The 23,584-nt window shown below is 45.8% G+C and overlaps 1 protein-coding gene and 2 non-coding genes across 5 annotated transcripts; 2 read left to right on the forward strand and 1 right to left on the reverse strand.

Moving 5' to 3' along the window:
• Positions 1-209: 209 nt before the first annotated feature.
• On the forward strand, positions 210-282 carry TRNAK-UUU (transfer RNA lysine (anticodon UUU)). The gene has a single exon. It is a non-coding gene; the product is annotated as a tRNA-Lys (tRNA).
• A 268-nt stretch (positions 283-550) lies between these two features.
• Positions 551-623, reverse strand: TRNAK-UUU (transfer RNA lysine (anticodon UUU)). The gene has a single exon. It is a non-coding gene; the product is annotated as a tRNA-Lys (tRNA).
• A 1,012-nt stretch (positions 624-1,635) lies between these two features.
• Positions 1,636-20,123, forward strand: MDM4 (MDM4 regulator of p53). 3 transcript variants are annotated; one of them, XM_071768455.1, is made up of 12 exons: positions 1,636-1,770; positions 4,032-4,280; positions 6,057-6,163; positions 9,388-9,462; positions 10,420-10,553; positions 10,986-11,035; positions 13,701-13,762; positions 14,525-14,621; positions 15,959-16,119; positions 16,542-16,676; positions 17,333-17,413; positions 18,188-20,123. In XM_071768455.1, exons 3-12 carry the CDS (start codon positions 6,089-6,091, stop codon positions 18,734-18,736), a joined length of 1,419 nt encoding a protein of 472 aa, XP_071624556.1. In that variant the 5' UTR covers positions 1,636-1,770; positions 4,032-4,280; positions 6,057-6,088; the 3' UTR covers positions 18,737-20,123. The 3 variants fall into 3 exon arrangements, with proteins under 3 accessions (XP_071624556.1, XP_071624555.1, XP_071624558.1); XM_071768454.1 differs by lacking the exon at positions 4,032-4,280; XM_071768457.1 differs by lacking the exons at positions 1,636-1,770; positions 4,032-4,280; positions 6,057-6,163 and adding an exon at positions 6,467-6,530.
• Positions 20,124-23,584: the final 3,461 nt, after the last annotated feature.

A 23,584-nucleotide genomic window follows, 5' to 3' on the forward strand; every position in this document is an offset into this window, starting at 1 on the left:
CCCCCAGGGCTCACTGTGGGGGTCCCTCCTGCGCTGGGCACCCCCTGCACGCCCCCCAAGGTAGGAGCAAAGCTCAGGGGACGCCCGTGAGGGTTCATTTGTCCCCCGGGCTGTGCTGAGGAGGGGGCTGCGGGAGGGGGTGCGGGGTGGGAGCCAAAGAAACGGTATAGAGAGGGGGATGTATAGACAGCGCGAGACACTGCAGCAGAGCCCGGATAGCTCAGTCGGTAGAGCATCAGACTTTTAATCTGAGGGTCCAGGGTTCAAGTCCCTGTTCGGGCGCTACATCTTTTTTTTTTTTTATTTCCCTATTTTTTTTTTTCTCGTGACTCTTTTTTTTTGTTTTCTTGTTTGGGTTTTGTTTTTTTTTTCTTATGTTCGGGTTGTTTTTTTTTTTTTTCGTCTAACTCTTGTAGATCTACAGCAGGAGCGGAGCTTCCTCCGAGGGAAGGGTCCTGACGGGGTTCCCGGACAGCTCTGTCGGGGCGAAAAAAAACCAAAAAAAAAAATAAAACCAAAACTAAAGGAAACGGGAAAATAAATACGAAGCCGCCCGAACAGGGACTTGAACCCTGGACCCTCAGATTAAAAGTCTGATGCTCTACCGACTGAGCTATCCGGGCTCTGAGAACCCGGCCCTTGCGCGGGCCTTATCACCGTGCGCTGCCGCCTGGGGAGCGCGGGACACGGGGAGCGGGCACCGGGATATGGGGGGAATGGGACCGGGAAGGAGGAAGCACCGGGGGGGCTTATACAGGGTCAGACAGGGTTGTACCGGCCCGGTGTGCATGGGGGGGCTGGTTTGTACTGGGTCCGGTGTGGAAGGGAGGGCGGGGGGGTTGTACCGGACCCAGTCCTGGGGAGGGGGGGGGGTACCGGGTCTGGTGTGTATGGAGGGAGGGGATGGAGCTGTACCGGACCCGGTGTGCATGGAGGGGGCTGTACCAGGTCCGGTGTGTATTGGAGGGGGGGGTTGTACCGGACCCGGTGTGTATGGGGGGGGCTGTACCGGACCCGGTGTGCATGGGGGAGTTGTACCGGACCCGGTGTTCATGGGGGGGTTTGTACCGGAACCGGGGCGAATGGAGGGAGCTGTACCAGGTCCGGTGTGTATTGGAGGGGGGAGTTGTACCGGACCCGGTGTGTATGGGAGAGGCTGTACCGGACCCGGTGTCCACGGGGGGGGCTGTACCGGACCCGGTGTGCATGGGGGGGTTTGTACCGGACCCGGTGTTCATGGGGGGGGTTGTACCGGACCCGATGTGCATGGGGGGGGTTGTACCGGACCCGGTGTGCATGGGGGGTTGTTACCGGACCCGGTGTTCATGGGGGGTTTGTACCGGACCCGGTGTTCATGGGGGGGTTTGTACCGGAACCGGGGCGAATGGAGGGAGCTGTACCAGGTCCGTGTATTGGAGGGGGGAGTTGTACCGGACCCGGGGTGCATGGGGGGTTTGTACCGGACCCGGTGTTCATGGGGGGTTTGTACCGGACCGGGGGACGCACCGCGGAGCTCGGTCATCCACCGCGGAGGGGGGCGGGCGCGCTCCCGTCCTCTCTCGGCGCAGCTCTATGGTCGGCAGCGGGGGCGCCCGCGGAAGCGGCCCCGCGGCCATATTGGCTGCGAGTTGAAGTCCGGAGCCCCGCTAAGATGGTGGAGAAGAGGCCGTGGGGGGTGTAGGGGTGACCCCCCCCCCCCCCCCATACACACACCTCTCCCCATCGACCCCGGGCTGCGGGGCGAACGGTGGCCCATGGAGCAGCTCTAGGGTGAGCGGGCCGGGGCTCGGGGAGGGCGGCGGGGGGCGATCAGGGAGGGTTTGGGGGCGGTGGGAAGGGGCTTCGCGGCCCTCACCTCCCTCCCCCCCATTCCCCGGTGCTGGTGGGGAGGGGGAGGTGACCCCCAGGGGTGTGGGTGTAGAGCCGGAGGGGTTCTACATCCCGAGAGGGTTCTGCCTGGAAACTGCGTGGGGTGGGAAAAAAAAAAAAAACCGAACCAAAACCAACACGGAAAACCCCAACGAAACAACACAATTAAAAAAATAATAATAATTGAGTGTCCAAAGCCAAGCTCCAAACCTTCCCGTCTGCTGAGGAAATGGGGTTTGGGCAGCGTGGTCCAACTCGCTGAGTTCTGTGGCAGCACAGGACGGGTTCTGAGGCTCCGTGCGGGTCAGAACCGGGCTGCCAAGCTTCGGGGGTTCTTCCGATTACATTTCCTGCTCAGACACCTCCAAAAAAGGTCTTTTTGTTGTCTGACAGCTTCGGGTTTGCAGCTGCACCGTCTGTTCCAGCAATAAAAGGAGACACCAAAGAGTGTTTCTAAATAACTGCATCTTTTCCAGAGCACAGTTTTCTTTTTTTTCCCCTCCAAGTTTTTTGCATACCCGATGGTCCTATGCAGAGTGTATAACTTCATCAGCCTTTAGAGGAAAAGTTTCAGAGACACAGGATATGACCAGAGCACCCCAAAGCTGGCTGGGTCTGCATGTGACATGTGTGTCACCTCCCTGGCATCTGCCACCCCATTATTTTAACCTTAAACGCCATGATTTGAACCTTAAAACCCAGGATTGAGTACAAGGAACTGTTTTTAGGGATTAATAACTCAAGGAGCAGATGTGCAGTCCTTAAACACAAATGGGGGCTTTGAAAGATGATCCCTGGTTTAAAGGCTGAGCAGTTCTGGCACAGCCTCTCAGGGGTGGTGCTGAATTTAGGGCTGTGTTATCCAAGATTTTCAATTTCAGAAGTCAGAAATTATGTCTTTCCCTTAAAAAGGGATTGAAAGAAAAGCTGAACTTGAGTTAGAAGTTTGTGCTGAATTTAGGGCTCTGCTATCCAAGACTTTCAGTTTCAAAAGTCAGAAACGATGTCTTTGACTTAAAAAGGACTGAAACAAAACCTGAACTTGAGTTAGAAGTTTAGCTTCACCTTTTCAGACACTTCTGCAAAAAAACCCAAAACCAACAAAAAAACATCCCCAAAACAACCAACCAACCAAAAAACCCTTCTGCTTGCAGTCATTCCTGGCTCTCTTATTTTGCCTCAAGCATCAAGAGCTGTTCTCTGGCTGGGCTGAGAAAAGGAACTTCTCCTCAGAAAAGGGACAGATGAGTGGGTGCTGTGCTGTGCATGACCATATAAAGTGTTGGAGTGGAAAAAGCTGTTATTTCATGACTCCTCTGTGATTCATGGTTTCCTCTGGGCCACTGGCATTTTCTTCCATGTGTAACTGCAAAGCAGTAGAGGGGAACAGCAGAAAGTTCACTGGTGCTTCATTCAGTTGCCTGCAAATTGGTGCAGATGCTTTCAGGGTTGTGGGGTAAAATATTCGGCATAAAATAGGTGGGAAAATAGACTTCCTGGGGAAAGCTGACTGGGACTGGCTGGCTGAGCAAAGAAGCTTCTCAGGTCTCTAGGAATTTCCATCATTTGCCTTGCTGTGTGTGCACAGGGGGGTAAAATAAGGGGGATTTTCTCTCTTGGCAGGACAGTGACTGGTGGCAGCCTTCAGAATTTTCTTGTAGGTGTCTGCAGCTCAGAGCTTGCAAGCACGTGAAGGTAGAATCATAGAATGGGTTGGGTTGGAAGGGACCTCAGAGCTCATCAAGTCCAACCCTTGCTCCACTCCCCCCGTGGTTCCCAGCCCATGGCACTGAGTGCCACATCCAGGCTCTTTTGAAATATCTCCAGGGATGGAGAATCCACCCCTTCCCTGGGCAGCCCATTCCAATGGCTGAGCACCCTCTCCAGAAAGAAATTCTTTCTAATGTCCAACTCTAATGTAGCACTCAGTAAGCTCAAGATTAATTTCTAATTAAAAGAAGTATTACTAAGAATCAAACTGACTAAACCCACAGTTTATCTGTAAGTTGTGGCAGAACACTCACCTGCCTTTCTGTCATAAAACCAGTACTGAAACAGTTAAAGCCATCTTGAGTTGAGACTCTTCACCCAGGGGTAGCTGAGCCCCTTTTCCAGGAATGCAGGGTGGAGAGGAAATCCACTTTGCCCGTTTTTCACACCAGCCCCAGCTCTTATCAGGAGCTGATGCCTGCAGTGAGTCCCTCTCACCACTGGATGAGTTGGAGGCAGGAGCAGGATTTGAAAGAGTGAATCAGAGTCCAGAGCATCAGCAGAAGCAGAACCCAGCACCTCCTGCAGCTGCTTCTGGACAGGGATCCACAGATCCATCCTGGTAGGAGCAAAGGGACTGGCTGGAAAACCGAGGTGGTGACTGATCTGCCACCCCCTGAGCCTCCTTAGAGAAGTTTGAGGTTGGTAAATTTGTCTACAGCTGGGCTTGGAAAGCATCAAGTGTGGTGGGGTGCTTGGCCAGGAGGAACCTGAGTTAAAATTTAAGACCCTGATGGCACAGCAGTGCTTTCAGCTGCTTTAAGTTGCTTGTGAGTGGCTACCTAGCTCTGGTCACTATTGATTTACTAAATACTTCATTTGCTTTAATCCAGCTTTCATAAATATTTAGAGTTAACCTTGATCTTTGGGGATTATTTTATTTCTGGTTTTACTTTACTTTGGAGAACTCAAACACTCTTAAGAACTGTCAGAGCTCTCTAGGTCATTATAGATCCCTTTTAATAGATGGGGTAGGGGAGGGATAGTGTTACCAGTACTTTTGAATTGGTGCTAAAGCTCAGATTTTTGCCTTTACTGCACTGCTAGAGAGATGTTCAGCTTGTTTTGTCTACAACTAAAACGTTTGGTTACATTCCTCAGGCATAAACCTAGATATTTTCTAGTACTCTTAAAAATTTAGCCAAGCATATTGGTTCACATTCTTTATAACTGATGCAATAACAAATTCATTTACTGTGTCTGGAAAATTCCATCATAGACAATTTAAATATTGCTTTGAAAGATTTTTTGCTTCACATTTTCAAGTCTAGTTTCAAGTACTGCCTGGGTTGGAAGTTACCATTCCTTCCAGGTTTAACACAGTAAAAACTTTCCCCAGAGTTGCATCTCTGGATGCAAAATCAGGAGCCAGCCTCTACATTTTAGTTCATCTCATGCTCTAACCTTGTGTTCCCCAAAATGGCATTTGCAGGGCTTGTTTCTGCACTGCCTGCAGAAATGCAACCGGATTCATACTGAAATGCAGATTTTTGTGGTGTCTAGGTCCAGGGATACACAATTTTACTGCTGTGTTGGCTTAAGCTTTAGTTCTGAGACAAGTTCTGAGGTCAAGACAAGCTCAAGCAAGCTCAAGTCGTTTTTTTGTTTGGTTTTTTTTTTTTGTTTTTTTTTTTGTCTAGTGGTTGGTTAGTTTACACCGTTATTTATATTTAAAGTTTTCAAACCTGTTGTGCAGGGTAGATTCAAGTGGTTTGTGCTGTGAACATGAGTCACTCCAGATGACTCTGCTCTTTGGGTGGGTCCTGGTGGGGTCTGACACATTCAAATAGCTGCAGGACTTCCCCTCTTGTTCCTTTCCAGGAAAGACTCAATTCACCTCCACACTCGGTAATGCTCTCAAAACTCTTAATTTATTGCCTGCATCTAGTTTGGAAGGAAGGCAGGAGCAGCTTTAGCAGCTTTTCAGCTCTTGCAAAAAGCAGGTGGGGAATGTGTTAATCATTGCCATCAGCACTAAGTGCTCCTCCTTTGGGCAATCAGGGGGTTCTCCAACCTCGGGAATATTTCCATTGTGGTCGATTGTGACTCATCCTTTATTTCTTCCCCTCTGACTCAAAGACTTCACCATGATAAGAATTTGCCAGTGGCAGGAAGGAGCCTGGCAGTTCCCAAAGTCCCTCAAACCCTGCTGTGCCATTCCTAGAAATGCAGAGACAAAGCATCCTCAGTGCCACAGCAGATCTGTCCCAGCTGTTCTCACAGGGCTCTTTGTCACCAGGCAGCTGGGATGGGGCAGTGCAAATCAGTTGGGATGGAGGAGCAACATTAAATGGTTCCTCTGCAATGCTGATTTTAAACTGTGGTTTCCTGCAGCTTCTAAGAAGTGGAAGTGGAAGTGGTTAAGCTCAAGACCAGGTTTCTCACCTTAACTGATACTCAACCCTTCTCATTTCCAGGTCTGTGCTATCAACAGCTTATCACTGCCACGATGACATCTTCAAGCTCTGCCCAGCATCCAGCAGCTGAGAATGCCTCCAGAATGACACTGGGACAAGTTAACCAGGTACTTATCTCTCCCACTTAACTTTGATTACCTTCTCCTCACCAAAGCAGTGATTTCTTCCATCAGATCAAAGCTCTGCAACTACTTCAGTATGAAGAATTCAGCCTGGGGGAGAAGGGCTTTTACCTTGAGGAGCTGTGTTAGCTGTCACTATCAGAGCAATGATTTGTGAACCTTTTAAAAGGGCAAGAGGGGATAAACTGGTCATACAATAGATGGTCTGATGCATATTATACTGTGCTTGAAATATTCCTCATCCAGCTGGTGCTGGGCTAATGGTGGCAGTCGTGTAGGAACTTTGTAACCTTGGATGCTGAACTTTGTCTGATCAGCAACACATCCTCCTGCCTCTTTTGGGTCAGCTTTGGTAAGTATTGAACATGTAGTGCTCCTGTTATCAACTGCCTGGAACAAGCAGCAGCTGCAAGCCAAGGTCAGTGGTGCAGGTAGCCAGGGAAGAGCAATCTGCAAACAGTAACAGGAGAAACCTGATTTAAAAAACAAAACCAAGCAAACAAAAAGCACAGCAGGAAAGTTGTAAGGTAAATATCCAACCTTCCAGAGCCACTTAATTGGAAAAAAGTGTCTCCATGATATGAGAGGATGTGGCAGGAGTGGAAATAAGCTGATGGGAAGTTGAGAGATCTTCCCATTTGAGGCTTAATTTAGAAGTTTTGAAATGTAGCCAAGCCCTGCACAGAACTGACGCATGTGCCTATTTATTCAGCTCACTCTGCATGAAATAAAAAAGTAAATAGGCTCTGTTATTAGTAGCAAAATACTGATTTTCAACATTTAGTGTCCTTTGCAGTGCAGAATAAACACTTCCATTTTGGCTTTACTGAGTAGCTGAGGGACCATTTTAAAATTATCATGCTAACTCTTTTCCTTCTTTAATCAGAAAAAGATGTTTAAGTGGTTGCTTCAAAATCCATTTGAGGGTGGTCATTACAGAAATGAATGAATGCAAACACACAATTTCCTCATATTAAAAAACCATGTGCTGATACAAGCACTCCCTTCAGTTGTGCTGATTATTTTTGTTGTTAAGGAAGAAGCTGTTCTTGAGAAAGAGACTTGGGGCTGGACACAGAGTGGTCTCTTTGAGCTTGAAAACACATTTAACAAACCCAAATGAGGAAACAGGCATAGCACAGACAGAGGAGATGTCATTTTCTACAGGATTAGAAAACAATGCAACAAATACTTTGCCAAGTCTGATAGCTGGGTGACAAATTAGCCAGCAGTGTGCCCAGGTGGCCAAGAAGGCCAATGGCATCCTGGCATGTATCAGAAACAGCGTGGCCAGCAGGTCCAAGGAAGTGATTCTGCCCCTGTGCTCAGCCCTGGGGAGGCCACAGCTTGAGTCCTGTGTCCAGTTCTGGGCCCCTCAGCTCAGGAAGGAGATTGAGGTGCTGGAGCAGGTCCAAAGGAGGGCAACCAGGCTGGTGAAGGGACTCGAGCACAGGCCCTATGAAGAGAGGCTGAGAGAGCTGGGGCTGTTCAGGCTGGAGAAGAGGAGGCTCAGGGGAGACCTCATCACTCTCTCCAACTCCCTGAAAGGAGGTTGGAGCCAGGTGGGAGTTGGTCTCTTTTCCCAGACGACTTTCAACAAGACAAGGGGACACACTCTTAAGTTGTGCCAGGGGAGATTTAGGCTGGATATCAGAAAGAATTTTTTTATGGAGAGGGTGATCAGGCAATGGAATGGACTGCCTGGTGAGGTGGTGGATTCTCCATCCCTAGAGACATTTAAAAAGAGCCTGGATGTGGCACTCAGTGCCATGGGCTGGGAACCGCACCGCTGGGTCAAGGGTTGGACTTGATGATCTCTGAGGTCCCTCCCAACCCAGCTAATTCTATGATTCTATGAAATTACAGTGGGGAAAAGCAACCAAAACCTCCTCTCCTTACCTTGTGCAGCAAAATGGGGTTGCAGCTTAGGCTGTCTCTAGGGAAGCATTGCAAGCAGGTTCTCCTCCTTGGGGAAGGAAGGAGGGATTGCAATTGCATTTATATAGGCAGAAAGGAGTGGTGGGAGTGAGACATAGGTGAACCCCCCAGCACTGCCAGCTGAAAGCACAGGTGGTGTGCCTTGAGAGCCTAAATCTTGTCAAATTATAGTGGAAATGACAATGGATATTGTGCTGAGGACTGGATTTGCTGCCCTGTGGCAGATGGAAATCCCTTGGTGCATTGGCATCTGATAAACACACATGGAAGGAGATAATCAGGGTGGGTGCAGTGTTTTGCATCCACTGCTGGGTAGCATTTAGAGAACAGTGAGGGCTTTCTGAACGTTTTAGGGAGCACAAGGCATCAGATTACATGGTGCCACTCTTCAGGGCATTGTTGGAATTCTTGTGGAGTAGATGAAGTAGCAGCTTAGGGGGAAGCAACTACTTAAAACTTGCTGCTGTTTTACATTGCATTATCTGTCTCATCTGCTACTCAAAGCTGCTTGGATCTGTGAGTGAAACCTGAAGGGGTTGTGGAGCAGTTGCATCATTCCCCAGGTACTTTATATTTTGTATAGTCAAGGTGGTGGTTGATGACAGAAAACAGAGATTCTGATCCTTGGTGTTAATTAACCACACTTTCTGTTTAACAGTCCTGTTATGATGTGTCTGTTCATGGCTCTAATAAATACACTCCCTGAGGTCTGTGCAGAGCAGAGCCAATTTGTTTGCTCCACTAAGGAGAAAATCCAGGCAGTAATTGGGAAAATCCAGGTATGCAGCTCTTGAAACTGCAGTCTGAATGCACCATCATTGCTCCTCAATGCATCACTCAGTACATTTGGTCATTCACTGCCTGGGAATCCATACCAAGGGTCTGAGTTTCCAGCTTTCCCTTACAGGATGAATCCCATCAAAGTCATGGGACAATGGGTGTGATGAAAACCTTTAGAATGGCTGCCCAAATTCCTTGGGTTTTTTTTCTTCTCTCCTGCACTTGAGTCAGAATGACTGTGCTGATTTTCAGGCTTTCTAATTCCTTTTTAAGTGGTTGTCCATGCAGATTACAACTGAAAAAGCAGCCTGGAGCAGGTTAGCCTGAGGGAAGCAGTGTTTCCTCTCTGCCTCCAGCTCATCCCAGGGTTGTCAGTTCTTGGACTTGGCCTTCTGGGTTTTGTTGGCAGGGAGACACTGATGTGATGAGCTATCTCTCATCAGGACACTGCTTTTTGTCATCCAAACAACACTCTGTGCTTTCTGTTGTAGGTTCGACCCAAACTGCCACTTCTGAAGATCCTGCAGGCTGCAGGTGCCCAAGGTGAAACCTTCACACTGAAGGAGGTGAGCTCCTTTTCCAGGCCCTGGGACTGTTTGGCCCTAATTCTTTGAGAACTGGCTCTTGGTGGGGAAGGAATGAGACTGGACAGTAATTTTTCTGCCATTTGAAGCTCTGTCTGCAAAAAAAAATGTACCTCTGGGGCTGTTGTAATGTGGTTGATCTTGAGAGCCCCTGAAGGAAATGTGAACAGGAGTGTGGAATATTAAGGAAAAATATGTATCCTGGAAAATCAGAAACCTCTTTAAAGAAAGGGAACATGGGATAACCACAGTCCTGAGAGAGTGAAGGAGATTGTGTTCAATTGTCTTGTTTTCTACTTGGTGCATGAAAGCCTTAAAATTGAATTCTAGTTGGTATTTTTCTTCTAACTTTCCTTGGGCTTGGCAGCTAAACCTGAGAGACCCTGTGAATTCGTTTATTTTAAGATTAAAATGCAACTTGTGTACAAGATTTTTTAAAAAATGACACTGACTGTGATTTACAAGAGTGTCCTGTCTGCAAAGAATTAAATGCAGTGGTTTTTCATTATGAACATGTCAAATACTCCTGCAGAGCCCTGTGACTTATTTTAAACACTTATGCATTTAAATAACTTATTTAGCTTCTAAAAATCTTTGCAAAACCAAATTGAATGGATTAAATGGGGGGAGCTGAGTATTAAATGCAGCTTACTTGTATAGATCAACATATTAACTTGGTTAAGTTAGTTTTTTTGCAGTGAATGGAGCACTGCTATCAACTTTTTGGTGACACTGTCACTCAGGAGAGTCACTTTGGGTAAAAGGGGTTGGAACCTGCCTGTGTTGTGCTCAACACACTTTGCTTTCTCCTCTTGTACTCTGGAGTCCTCACTGTTGTGTTTTGCAGGGCAAGTCTCATAAACTCAAGCAACTTTCCAGGAGTTTGGGTGTTGTGGTTTCAGCTGCAGTTATGGCTCATGGTGTGTTGTGTATCCACAGGTCATGCACTACCTCGGGCAGTATATAATGGTGAGGCAGCTATATGATAAAAGAGAGCAACACATGGTCTACTGTGGAGGAGATGAGCTGGGAGAACTGCTGGGACTGGAGAGCTTCTCTGTCAAAGATCCAAGGTAGGAAATAGTGTCCTTTAGTGGCTGTTGTGTTGCTGTGACAACTCTTGGTTTCACCATCAACATTCACTGTCAAAGCAAGTGTCCTGCTCAGTGCCTCATCAGCAATGCATTTGACAAGTCTGAGTTGAGCTCCTTTGAAAGAGCCAGTTCTGAATAGTCCAGGCAGTGAGCTGCTGGAGGTGACATCCCTCCTCCCTTTTATTTTTGCCACTTCTTATGCCCCTTGATCTCAGACTTAAGCTAAAATCTGCATTCTTCAGAGTTAAGTTCTGAGCTAGGCTTCTCTGTAGCTAAGATTTAGGAGTGGCCAAGAAACCCCCGTTGTTTCCAGTGTCTCTTTGGATAATAAATGAATTTTTGTCCCTTGTTTAAAAGGGTGATGCTGCTTGGTTTTGTGAGCTTAGTCAACTGTCCCCTTCATTCTCACAGCCCCCTCTATGACATGTTGAAAAGGAACCTGACTTCTGCTGCAATGGCAGGTAGGTTATCACAGTGTGGGCAAGTATATTCAATATTGTGTTGATGTAACTTGGGTAAGTATTGATATGCAAAAAAAGAGAAATGTATCTGAAAAGTTGGAGCAAACTGCTAATGAAGGCTTTGACAAGATTGTCTCTTAAAGTTTGTGTCTTTCCTGTGTCCACCCACCATCAGTAGCTGTGGTATGAAACCAGTTAGCTGTTTAATTACCCTGCCCTGCCTATAACCAGTGGCCACACCTCAGAGCAGCACACACACTGCCTGGAAGCAAACTGACAGAGCTGAATACTGTGGATGTGCAAATCAACACAGCTGAAGCATCCAGTTCAAATCATTATTGATTTCTCAGTTTCATAGCATGCTGTGGCTTCTCTCTCACCTCAGTTTATACTTTCATGCTTTGCAAGCCAGAGATGTCTGGACTTTAATGAAGCACTTGAACCTTCAGAGGTCACTGTGTTACTTTCCCAGCTCATAAGAGAAGTCAAATCTATCTACATCAAAAGTCTTTCTGCTCTGAATTAAAATTTATTCTTAAATTAATCTCGGCTGAAGGCTTTCTTGCAGCCAGTCCCCATTGTACAGCTGGTAACCTTCATTTGAAAAAAAAGAAAAAAACCTCTGCTGAAACCACAAGCATGCAAACCACGAGGGAGCTGCACCAGGAGAGATGTGGAGTCTTCCTGGGGTCTCTAAGCAGATAATAAGGACTTAGTTCTTCCTAAGGTCTTTGCCTATTTTTGCACATATACATAAAAGCTTCTGTAAATTTAGAAACTGAGAAAACACAGCCCTGAACAGTCCTCCCTCTGCTTTGAGCTGTGTATTGGTGCCTCTGAGGTCCCCCCCCTGCTTTCTCTGTTTAGACAGAAGAAGATCCCTAAGTGGACTCCCCTCCCATTACCAAGAGAATAACTGTGTGAGTGCTGCTTCCCTTGCTGGTGCTGCCCTGGCAAAGGATCCCAGCAAAACTCTGCTCTGCTGCCCTCTCCCCTTCTGCTTGGTGTGTGTGCAGCTGGGTGTGTGTGTGTCTGGTCTTGTCATGGTGTCACTGGTTTTAAACCTGCCCCAGGAAATGCTGTCCCTCACAGGGGATGAGTTGTACCACCACGTCTGTGTGTGTGAGACTGAAACGAAACAAGCTTGGCAGACCAGACCTCTGACAGGTGCACAGGAAGATTGACTCCAGGTGCTGGTTTTCCTTCATAACTGGAAGTGCCTTAGGGCTTAGAGAGGTCTTCATGTTTTGTAGGAGCTGCTTGTGTTCATTAGCCAAATCAGTGCTAATCAGCACATCATTTTGCAGATTATCTCAGCCATTTACTTGGCTGAAAGGAAAGTGACTTGGTAGATCTTGGTAATAAAGACTGAGCTCTTACCTAATGCCCTTTATCAGATGGTGTCCCTGCCTGGCTTGGCTTGCTTTCACTCTAAGGATAAATCACAGGAAGTGTGTTTAGGAACACCTCACTTGAAGGACATTTTGTGTTCTGTTCCTGGTATATATTGGCTGGGAAAAAGGAAGCCTCCCAGTAAGCTGTCTTTTCACACATTATTTAAGCCTAATTTGCATTCTTTATAAAGTGTTAGAAGGGTAAGGCTTCACCTCTTCTAATGTCCCTGCAGAGCCAAAGTATGGATGAGCCAAATGGCTTCTGGTATCCTCCAGATATTCAGTAACTGGAGTCTGCAGAAGCTGTGGGGCACCAGAAGAAAGAAAAGCTGAACTGATGCAAAGATAGAACCATGTTTTGTGGTCCTGTGTTATGGTTCATTTTATGGACCACTTTTCTGCCTGTACAGCAGGTCTCAGTGTCTTCATCTCAGTGCCATGATCTGTGATGTCAATCAGACTGTTGGTGTCTGCCTGGCATTCAGCAGGGAATTTCTCTGTTGAACTGAAAGGGGAGCAAGCAGGAGCCATCCTTGCAGTTTTTCTTTTCTAGCAAGTCATTCTGCTGAAGGGGGAGGCTTCCTAAGTGCAGCTCTTCTGTTATGTAGAAAGATTTCAGTTAATTTGATTGGGTTTGCTATTTAAGTTGACCTTTTAATTAACTCTTGGGGCCAGCGTCATCGCCTGAATTAAATCATGTTATGGATGTGTACCTAGCTGCCCAGGAAAGAGCTTGCTGTGGATGGAATTTTCCTTTCTTTAGTCTAGTCATTGCTCTTCATGCCCACACCCTTTAAAAAAGACATTTTTCCTGTCTTACCTTTAGCTGGAAGAGATGATGTCTTCGGGTGTTTCTAAAAATCTTCCTCTTCTCTCTTCAACTTCTTCAGCATGGATCTGATCCAGCCTTGAAGGGGGACTCTGCTACTCTGGGTACCTGCTTCCATGCAGAATTCTTCTGTAAAGGACTTAGAGCCTGCAATGGCAGGACAGCCTGCAGGAAAAAGAATAGTTTTTCACATTAGGAAGAAGGTTCTTACGTGCAACCATTGAAGGTTTCATCAAACTTCATCTCCAGGGGGGCACGGACTGTACACTCCATAGGCGAATGCCTCCGTAGGTACCTAGCAAAGCCAAGGGAATACTTCTCCTGAAGGGTTATTTAGAGGTCTGCCAAGCCTGGCTCGTTGGTTGCTTGCTGAAGACCTTCTGTGTCGTGAGAATGGTTATTACCAGGGAAGGTTTTTTCTTTTGTTTTACCTGCCATCTAGATGCTGCACAGAATCTCGCACAGGAACAGAGCGTCGATAAGCCAAGCCGAGACCAGCTGAAGGTAAACCCACTGCCTGGTGGTTTCTTTTGTTGTACAGAGTGCCCCTTCTCTGTACCTGTGCATGGTGGACTGCCAGAACTTTGTGCTGCTTGGCTGCCAGGTCCTCACCTTCCTGAAAAGTTCTCGGAGTCCACACAGCAGGGACAGAGTGACCCTTCTCTGTTCTCTTCAAAACAGAGTACCAGTCTCTGAGCGCGTTTCTCTGGGGTGTAGCACTTCCAGTCCTCAGTTCCTCCAGCATGCCTTGTATTTTCCTGCCTTTCTCCCCCTTTCCCATCCCTTTTTTAGTAGGAATTGCCAAATAGTTATGCTTTCTACAACGTGTCAACAAGTTTTGTGTTTGGTAGGATTGTTTTTAGAAGCTTTCAGGCAGAAGCTGAAACCTAGGAAAAATCTTCGCACATTCCAGCTTCTTTCCAGGTGTATTTGGGGCTTAGGGTAGTTTGATCTGGGAGGTGTCTGTTCACCCGGGGGCCAGAATGTCACAAAGATCACAGGATCACTGCATTCCAGATGGCATCTTTAGGACTTTTGCCAATCTTAAGATTTTTCCTAGGTTGCAAGTGTATTGTTTGTGCTGATTACAGATGCATTAGCCTTCTTGACAGAGTTAATAGTGTGTAGTTTTTGTTCAGAAACTTTCATTTCACTTCATAACTTCTTGGTCTTGTACTGCAGCTGGTGACTGGGAATGGAAGTGCTACATCCCCTTGTCCCTGTAAGCTCTGATAACCAACACCTGTTTTTTCCTTCCTCATGCAGTTTAGCCAGCAAGAAGGTTCTGACACTGGCATCATAGAGGGTGAAAGCAATGCACCTGCTTTGTCTACCTCAGAGCAAAAATGTGAGAATTATGAAGGTGAGTGCCAGCTTTTCTGCAGTAACACAATGTAAAAGCTCTTCTGCTCTTTCTCCAGTGTGACACATTGAGGTGTGCATGAGCAAAATGCTAGAGGAGGGTGTTGGGAGACTAATAAAACCTGGTTGTAGAATAGAATGTTTAAAAATCGTTTTGTGCCAAAGAGAGAACTGCAGATGTTCACCAAAGGTATTTTATGATAGATGTGTTTTCTGCCTTGAATATTTGGTCTCATAAATAAATGAATGCTTTGAATAAAATGGCAGGTTAAGCCCCAAAAGCACATCTATCACTAAACAAGGCCATGAAAAATCTTACAGACCTTGCTGAAGGGTATTTTAAATGCTGAAACCATACTTGTATCTATTTGTCTTCCCAAGTGAGTTTCTCCTCTGATTACACAAAACACAGCCTGAGCCATCTGCAGTCATTACCTGCAAACCAATCAGGGAATTGAATAACAATGGAATTTTTTTTTCTATCCACCTTAGGTGTAATATACCTCCTTCATATTTAGACATTTCCTTTGCTTTAATGTCTGGAGATTTCTTCCTCATTCATTCATATGGATTGCTGATGTTACAAAAAGCAATTTCCCTGGTTTTCTTCTCTCTGTTCTCATGTTCTAATAGCAAGAAACTTAACTTGTAAAACCACATCATTTTTGCAAGTGTGGGTATTTCCAGATCAAACGAGAGCAGGAGGTATTTTCCTGGCTGCATCTACAAAGGAGGCAGAAACAGTCCTTGTCTGTGCCTTTGAAACTCTTGGCATTGAAGAGAGATTCAAGGTTATCTGGAAATTCAGGCTGCTGAGTTTAAGACCATAAACTAAACTGCACAGGCTAAAAAGGAGGCTGAAGTGTGGGGCATTGAGCACAGATTCTTACCTTCCTGTTTCCTACTTTGAACCTGGTTTTGGAATTCAGGAGCTCCCATCACAGTTTGAAGCAAATTGAAACCAGTTCTTCCTGCACCTTAAATCACTCAAGAAATCTACTCAGTATTGACTTGGGTCGAGGTCTGAAAGAAGGGTTTGTGTTTCTGTATTGTCTTAAAAGTCAGGTAAAGCTAAAGAGAACCTGAGCCATTACAGAGACACAGGGAAGCTTTTTTGATGGTTGTGTAGTGACTGTTTTGCCAGGTTCATTTGGGTAAATACACAAGTACAGACGTGTGGTGGATCTGACATCCCAGAACACTCATACAAGCTCTTTGCAGTAACTGTAAGAAGGAGCAAGAAAAGATTTCTGTGAGTGAATGGGGCCAGATTTTTCTCTCCTGGTCTCTTTAATACTGTAGTTGTGGCATGACTTAGATTCTGTTTGGCTCTTACAGACAAAGACTTAATAGAAAACCTCTCTAAAAGCAAGAAGCCTAAGCTGGACCTAGTGTTTGAGGAATGGGATGTAGCTGGTCTTCCATGGTGGTTTTTAGGCAACCTCAGAAGCAATTACAAGTCCAGAAGTAATGGATCAACAGATATTCAGACTAACCAGGTGTGTAGACATTTTAAATAGGTGCACTTTATTCTCTTCCTCTCCTCTTTTGGGTTCCAAATAAATAAAATATTCTTTCCCCTTCCCACTGCAGGATTTTCAGCCTTCCCTTTTTGTGTTCCTGTCCCAGCCTTTCCCAGGAGGTGGTTGGTTATCTTTAGTGTTTAGCTCTACACTCTCCAAAGGCTGTGTTCAGCCCTTGGAGCTCCTTCTGCACTCTGAAGCATTGGTTATAGCTCAGGAATTGCCCCTTTTCTGGGCTGGAAGTTGTTAGATGGTGCCAATGGCTGTGGCGTGGTGGCCAGCTAGCACAGGGAGTAAGCACAGTGCTGCTGGCAAAGGGGGGAACTCACTGCAGTGCTTGTACTCCTGCTGCTCATCCCTTGAGCTCTAAGTGGTCTCTTTTATTTCTTCTCCACCAGGACATAGACACTGCTGTTGTTTCAGATACTACTGATGATCTCTGGTTCCTCAACGAGTGCCCGGCGGATCAGAGCGGAGCTGCAGGCAAGGTGGAAACAGTTGACTGTGAAGAGGTGAAAGAAGGTGACAAAAAGGTATCTCATCAAACAGCCACAGTGCAGCTGTCCCAGAGGATGGCTTTGTTTCATTGATCTCATTGTGCTGTGCTGATTCTGGAGGAGCTGGATTGATCTGTAACCATCCAGAGGGCAAACTGTGTTTAGAAGAGGCTGTCACCTTTCCATCTGGGGGGTGACAGCTTTCCTGGGTTGTCAGTCTGCTTGGGTTTTGGTTTAAGTGTGTATTTTCAATGCACAAAATTAATTTAAAATTAATTCAGACTCTAGCAGCAATTTCACTGTATTTCTAACCAATATCTCCAAGACTAATCAATGAGAAGACTTGAGGATCAGTTTATGCTGTTAGCTGGTCTGCTTGCTGATGGAGCACAAGAGTAATTAATCAAGTGTTTGTTAAAAGGATTGAGTCCATGATTTCTTCCATGGAAATTAGTGTTTGTATGATTCTTGTGTTCCCCAGAGAGAGGTATGTGGTGACCAAAGGAATATTGCTCAGCAGTACTTACTGCCAGCAGCCTGGAATAGATGCTGTACATAAAATGGCTTTTCATTCACTTATAGAATAAGCTTAATTATAATGATGATTATCTACTTACTTCTGGTGGGCACTGCCAGGCACATCATAAATACAGCTTATTGCAGCCTTCTTACAACTTTTCCACTGTTTCCAGGTGACAGAGGACACGTGTTTGCATGACTGGGAGGATTCTCAGTGCTTAAGTGATGACACAGACACAGAAGCTACTCCTGAGGTAGGCACCCTGTAGGTCAGTGTGCCTTGCTTGGAGTGTGCTGCTGAGGAAAGACTCCCCCTTAAATACTCCTGGTTGTGGTAGGAAAATCAGATTCTTTATGGATTTCAAAAGCCAAGAAAAAAAAAAAAAAAAAAAAATCAGCATAAACCCCCTTTTTTGGTAAGTTTTTGAAGGAAAATAGAGAAGTTGGCTTGACCTGGGCTCCCTTTTGAGGTTTTTGGTGTGAGTCAGCAAATTATACTGATGGCACCAATATCTTTTTTTTTTTTTCCTTTAGACCAGACTTGATAGATGAGGGTGGCCCTGAACCATAGCTCTGAACTGGGGCAGCTTTTGCTATGTGGGGTAATCAAGTAAGCCACTATTAACTGTGCAGCTTCAAGAGATGCTGAATGACTCTGGGAAATAACATCCCTGACTGATTCCAGGAGCTCAACCCTGGAATTGAGAGCAAGACACTGAACATCCAATAAACTTTGAGAACTTTGTATTCTTCCAGAGCACTAAAGATCATTGAGGAAGGAAGGAAGGACAGATTTTAATGCTTGAGATCTGCATCTTTTGAATGCACAAGGGTAGTCAGAGTCTCTTTTAGGCTTTCTGAGGTGCTGATAATCAGAGCACCCATTGGTGTTTTTGCAAGCTTATACTTGGTAATAAACATCCTTTTTTTGATGAAGCTGCTTTGCAGCCTTTCCTAGCTAGAGGAAACAAGTTGTAGGTAAGAACACACTAACTTGCTGCTCTTTTTTGTCTGCTTCAAATCATTAGGGCTGCTGGCAATGCACCAAATGCAAGAAATTTAACTCTCCAGGCAAAAGGTACTGCTACCGCTGCTGGGCCTTACGGAAGGATTGGTACTCAGATTGCCCCAAACTGCCTCATTCTCTGTCTCTGTCCAACATTGATGCTATGCAAAAAAAAAATGATGATGAAGGGATAGATGTCCCGGACTGCAGAAGAACTATTTCTGCTCCAGTTTGTCAGCCCAAAGACCTCTTCATGGTAGAAAACAAATCGTGTGTAGATCCCTGCAGCTCCATTGAGTCTTTGGATCTGGCCCGAGAAAGCAAAGAGGCTCTGCTGCATTTCCCTGAGCATAAAAAGGAGGAAGAAATACAGTCCTTAGAGAGTATAAAGAAATTACTGAGTCCTTGCTACTTGTGCCATCACAGACCACGGGATGGGAATATTGTCCATGGAAGGACTGCTCACCTTGTGGCCTGTTTCAGGTGTGCCAAGATGCTGAAGAAAAAGAGATCTCCTTGCCCAGTGTGCAGGAAAGAGATTGAGATGGTGATCAGGATCTTTATGGGGTAGTTGTGCCACTTCAGGCCTTCTCCACCAGAAGATAGCACACAGGTTTTCTTGCACTCAACACAAACCCTTCAGAGCTTGGCCAGTGAATACCAAAGAGAATTAAGATTCAAACCTGACTAAGAACAATGAAGAATTCTCTGCATTAAATGAAGCAACATCCACATTTTATGTCCTTTTAAATGAAAGCTCGTAGGAAGCAAGGAGTGACCAACACGTTGGTAACAATGCCCTGGGGCTTTTAAATTGTCTAAATCTTCTGATTTCAGCTCAGTGCTATCACTAGAATCTTCTGTCCTGACAACTGGTCCTTGCAGAAAACAAGTTTTGGAAAGAGTTATAACTTTGGCTGTTGGAGTGTTGTTCTCCAGTAAGTCAGACCCTGTGCAATGTCTTCTAAGGGGGGGATCTGAATCTGAGATAGATAAATATATATATAGATATATATGGAGGTATGGGGAAAAGGGTGGGAGGGAAGGGCAGACCAAGGGATTTCAAATTTAGATAAGCCATTTCTCCAAGGATCAGTTCTTCTGAGGACAGTAAGAAGTAAGTAATCTGATTTCTGAATTTATTTTTTTTAATGTAGGTTTGTTAGCTAAGGTGAAGGTCCTCTTGCTCTCAGACTTGAAATAAGTTCTCCCAACTTTTAAGCCACAGCCATCTCAGGTCACATATTAGACTGTAGAAGAATAGAGTGTTATACTTTGCTTTTTTAATGGCTCTTCTAATTTCTATTGACACTTCTTTTCATTTAAATACACCTGTGTGCCATCTTGCATAGCTTTGAAGCTCAGAATCTGGTCTGCCAGTTGGTTTAAATTACAGCAGCTCTGTGCATGGTTTGGGATGTAGTCACAGCTCTGTTTCCAGCACCTTTGCAGCTTATACCTGCCCCATCTCACCAGTCCAGTCCATACAGAAGATGCTCAAATTTAAGTGTGATGTGGCTTTAAAGAGAGGAGATGGGTGATTAAAGGGAAAAGAATAATTCCTGATAAGCACAGATTACAGCTGGTTAGTCTAGGAACTGTACTTGGTCTTAGGTTTTCATTTTCTCTGCTGATTTTCTTTCCCTGTAGTTCAACACCTCAAATCCATCAGCAGCATTTATCTTGTCCTTCAGAGCTATGCATGGTTGCCATACTGGTTGTTAAAACTCAGAACTAGCAGTTGAAAAACATTTCACCCTCTTTTGAGGTCATATCCTAGATAATTCTTCTGCTTTCTTAACCTCTAGGGTTTGGAGAACTTGCATCACACAGCAGCAGCAATAGTGCCTTCACCTTTCAGGGATGCAGATGTTTGGATTCAGTACAGGTGTAGAGTGAACCCTGTTCTGTTATCCTCCCTGTAATTCCCTCTCTGATCTAGGAAATAGACCTGGAGACAGGGGAAAAAAAAAAAAAAAAAGAAAAAAAGAAAAAAAAGAAAAAAAAGAAAAAAAAAAAAAAAGAAAGAGAAGCTGGTACTCATAGCTCAGTGCTTCTCTAGGCTGTTTCCCCCTCATTTTCCACACTCCTTGTGCTGGTCAGGCATGCAGTGGAAGGTCCCAGCAAACTGCCATGTCCAAGGTTTTGTTCCCCTGTAAAGAGAACAGAGTAGGTGCTATAAGCTCTCACTGCCAAAAGTCAGTGCAAGTTGCATAGTATTGTGATTATTTCTATGTTGGCTGTAATTTAGACTGTAACTGTTGCTGTTATTTACAGTGGTGTTTGAAAAAACAGAGGATAACTGCCTGGTGTTTGGATGCACTATCTCTCAAGTCCATGGGAATCAATCCACATGGAAAAGCTGACTTATTGCTCCCTTCACTAAAGGGTCAGTCAGTTGCTGGTGATGCACTTTAATCATGCTCAGATCAGCAGCTTTACAGCCTGGAACCACAGAAAGGAGCTCCTGCCAGGTAGTTTCTTCCATTTTCAGGTGGTTTCTCTTAAGGATTTTGGACTCAGCAGGGTGCATTGTGGCACTTCAGAACACTGTGAATTCCCCCTTGCCCTGATTGCTTCTAAGAACTGAATGTTTTGCTAAAAGCAGTTTTACTGAATTGTTCAGATCTGGATGCACTGAAAAGCCTGGAATTTGCATCGAGGAAAAAAAAAAGAATTCAGGGGAGTTTAAGTTCCCAGTAATGTCACTGAATATCCTGACCAAAATCCTGAGATCTGTTTGCAGCTTCCATCACTGGATGAAAATCAGCACTGGATGAAAATCTACAGTTTGAAGTAGAAAGCAGATCCTCAGGATAACTTTGTGTTTGTGACTTCTTTTTGAGTGTTTACAACCATATTTGGCAGTTCTTAATTCTTTTTGAATGCAATAGTTGGTGGAGATGAGATACCACAACCCTTCCAAGCTGATTTTATTTTTTCTGGAATAAGCTATTGCAGTGCCAGCACCTTGTGTGTAGTGGGACTGCCCAGGTTGTGGCTGGGACTTGGAGGGGAGGGGGGATGGGGACATTGTGGTGTAGGAGAAAGGGGGAAGAATGTTTTGTTGCTTTAACTTAAATCTAAATAAGTAGCAATTTACCAGGAGCTGCTCTTCTGAAACTTTTGAGGAAGTGCACTGGGCTCCAGTACTTACATTGCAAGAGAGGTGAGATGCTGGCCAGGCAGTGCTGGTTTTTGTACAGCCATGGTGGCTGAGGCTGAGTCCTAATCCAGCAGCCTGGTCTGGGGGGGAGCTGAGCAGTTACCCAGGGTGGGTGAGGACTCAGCTGCTCTGAACTCATCCTTGGTGTTTCATAGCAGAAGTCAGTTCTTCTTTAATGGTGGTGTTACTGTGAAGTGCAATATGAGAGAGGAAGGAGCTCCTTTGTAATTTTTAGCAGCCATAGCTGCATGCCTGTTAGGAGGAGTGCCCAGACCAGAATGATTTATCTGCTTCATCACTTTTACCTTTTTTTTTTTTTTTTTTTTTTCTCCTTTGGTGACATTGGTTGCTGTTCCTCAGGAACCTGCTGACATCTCACTAAGCAGAAAGGTACCTGGAGGTCTGCTTTCATTTACTGATCTCTCAGCTCTTCAGCCAGAACTTTTGGCACACGTTATCCCCAGGGGAAAAAAAAAAAAAAAAAAGGCATTTTTAGTGAGTATTTAAATACAACGTGGGAGCTGTGAAGCCCACAGCTGCATAGCACTGCTCAGCACATTGTGGTGCTGTGAAACCACAGCTGTGGTGACCTCTGTGGTGGCAGCCAGAGGTGCACACATTGCATTTACTCCCCAAATTCCTTCCAGTTTAAGTGCCTCTTCCCAGTGACTGTTTTTGTTGACACACAGAGCACATCAGCTTTTTCTTCAGCTCTCTCAACAATCTGTGTCCCTCCCCTGCAGAGATATATTGTGGAGCCAATTTATCCTAAACAAAGCTGCCATATGAATTCAGGATCCTTTGGAGCAGCCCCTCAGAGTATTTCTTCTCAGCAGTGGGGTCTGCCACAAAAACAGCTCTGAACTTTCTGCCTGTGTTACAAATTTATGGCTGTGCATGACTGGGATGGGAACCATCACACAGCTTGTCAGGGTCTGCTCCATCCTGTGCCCAGCACAGATTGGGTCTGCTACCCAGAAACTGTTCCCTGGAGTGAAAAAGGGGCTGCTGGACAAATGGAAGTGGAAGTGGAAGCTGAGTGTCTTGAGAACCCATCACTGTTGCTTGTTTTTGCTGGCTCACACTCTGAGCTTCATCTTCCAGTCCTGGAAGAAAAACCAAGCTTCTCTTACTAGTGGCTGGCAGTGAAGGTTGAGCATTGTGGAAGATGCCACAATTAAGTGATTGAAGAAAGGGCCAGGGCCACTTGTATCCATCTGGCTTGTCCATCACTGAGCAAGGAACTCCTCAAGTCCTGTGCATGCTCTCTGGATACCAGCAAGCAACATCAGGACCCTTGGACAGGAGATACTGCCAGGCTGGTTGCTCAAGAGCAGGAATGAGACCCATGAATGACACAGAGATGATAAACTGTGTTTGGAACAGCTCCAGAATTACCTTCAGGCAGCACCTCTTCTGCTTGGGGAATCCTGCTTTGGTTACCTGCCCTTGGATGGACTTTTCCTTGCTCCTGTGAAAAGGAGAACCTCTTTGTGACTGCCTGGGTGGTGTCTGGCCAGCAGGAAAGTCAGCTTGGGCTATGCATCTCTCAGCTTGCTCTCTGCACCTTACTGTGATTCCCCCAGGTTGTGGTTGCAGTCCTGAGTGTCTGTGCTCTTGTCCCCTGGTCCTGGCACTCACTGCCCACACCCTGGTGTGGGCTCCACCTCTGCTACACCGAGGGGCCTCAGGAAGATGCAATCACTCAGCTCCACAAACACCTTCAGCATCTCCAGCTCTTAGAAGGCAAAACCTTAAGCCAGGTACGTGAAGGCAGCAGGAAGACGTTGTACTCGTGGCAGAGATCAAGACTTGGTGTTGTGGGGAGCCTGTTCCTGCTGGATTTCCCTGCAGCCCATTGTTCCCAGGTAGATTTTCCTTGTTCAGAACAGCTCTGTGGCTCCGTGCACCCCCAGGGGTGCTGCAGGAACAAGGAGGAGTTCTCACTAAACAACATCTTTGTGTGTTTGCACTATTTAAAGAAAGCATGTACCACAAAAGTGATGATCTGGTTTTGTGTCCTAGGCCTAATGAAATTAATGAAATTGAGCATAAGCATAGGTTTATTTTTTCAGTTGTACTGCGTTTCAGGAGAAATAAAAACCTGTTACCAGTTAAACAACCTGTGGTCTTCCTCTCTGTTTGCCTTTCCAGGGAGGGAAATACCTCCCATCCCTCCCAGGATGTGTCTGCCTTGAGGAGCACCCCCCGTTCCTGGTTATCACTTGGATGTTGAGCTGCTGGCTGCAGGTC

This window comes from Heliangelus exortis, chromosome 25 (assembly GCF_036169615.1).
Source record: "Heliangelus exortis chromosome 25, bHelExo1.hap1, whole genome shotgun sequence".
In the NCBI taxonomy this organism is placed as follows: domain Eukaryota; kingdom Metazoa; phylum Chordata; class Aves; order Apodiformes; family Trochilidae; genus Heliangelus; species Heliangelus exortis.

Coding starts and splice junctions, on each gene's coding strand:
- MDM4 (XM_071768455.1), top strand. CDS start 6,089: ATGACATCTTCAAGCTCTGCCCAGCATCCAGCAGCTGAGAATGCCTCC. Junction 9,463..10,419: donor AAACCTTCACACTGAAGGAG/GTGAGCTCCTTT, acceptor GTGTATCCACAG/GTCATGCACTACCTCGGGCA. Junction 14,622..15,958: donor AAAATGTGAGAATTATGAAG/GTGAGTGCCAGC, acceptor TGGCTCTTACAG/ACAAAGACTTAATAGAAAAC.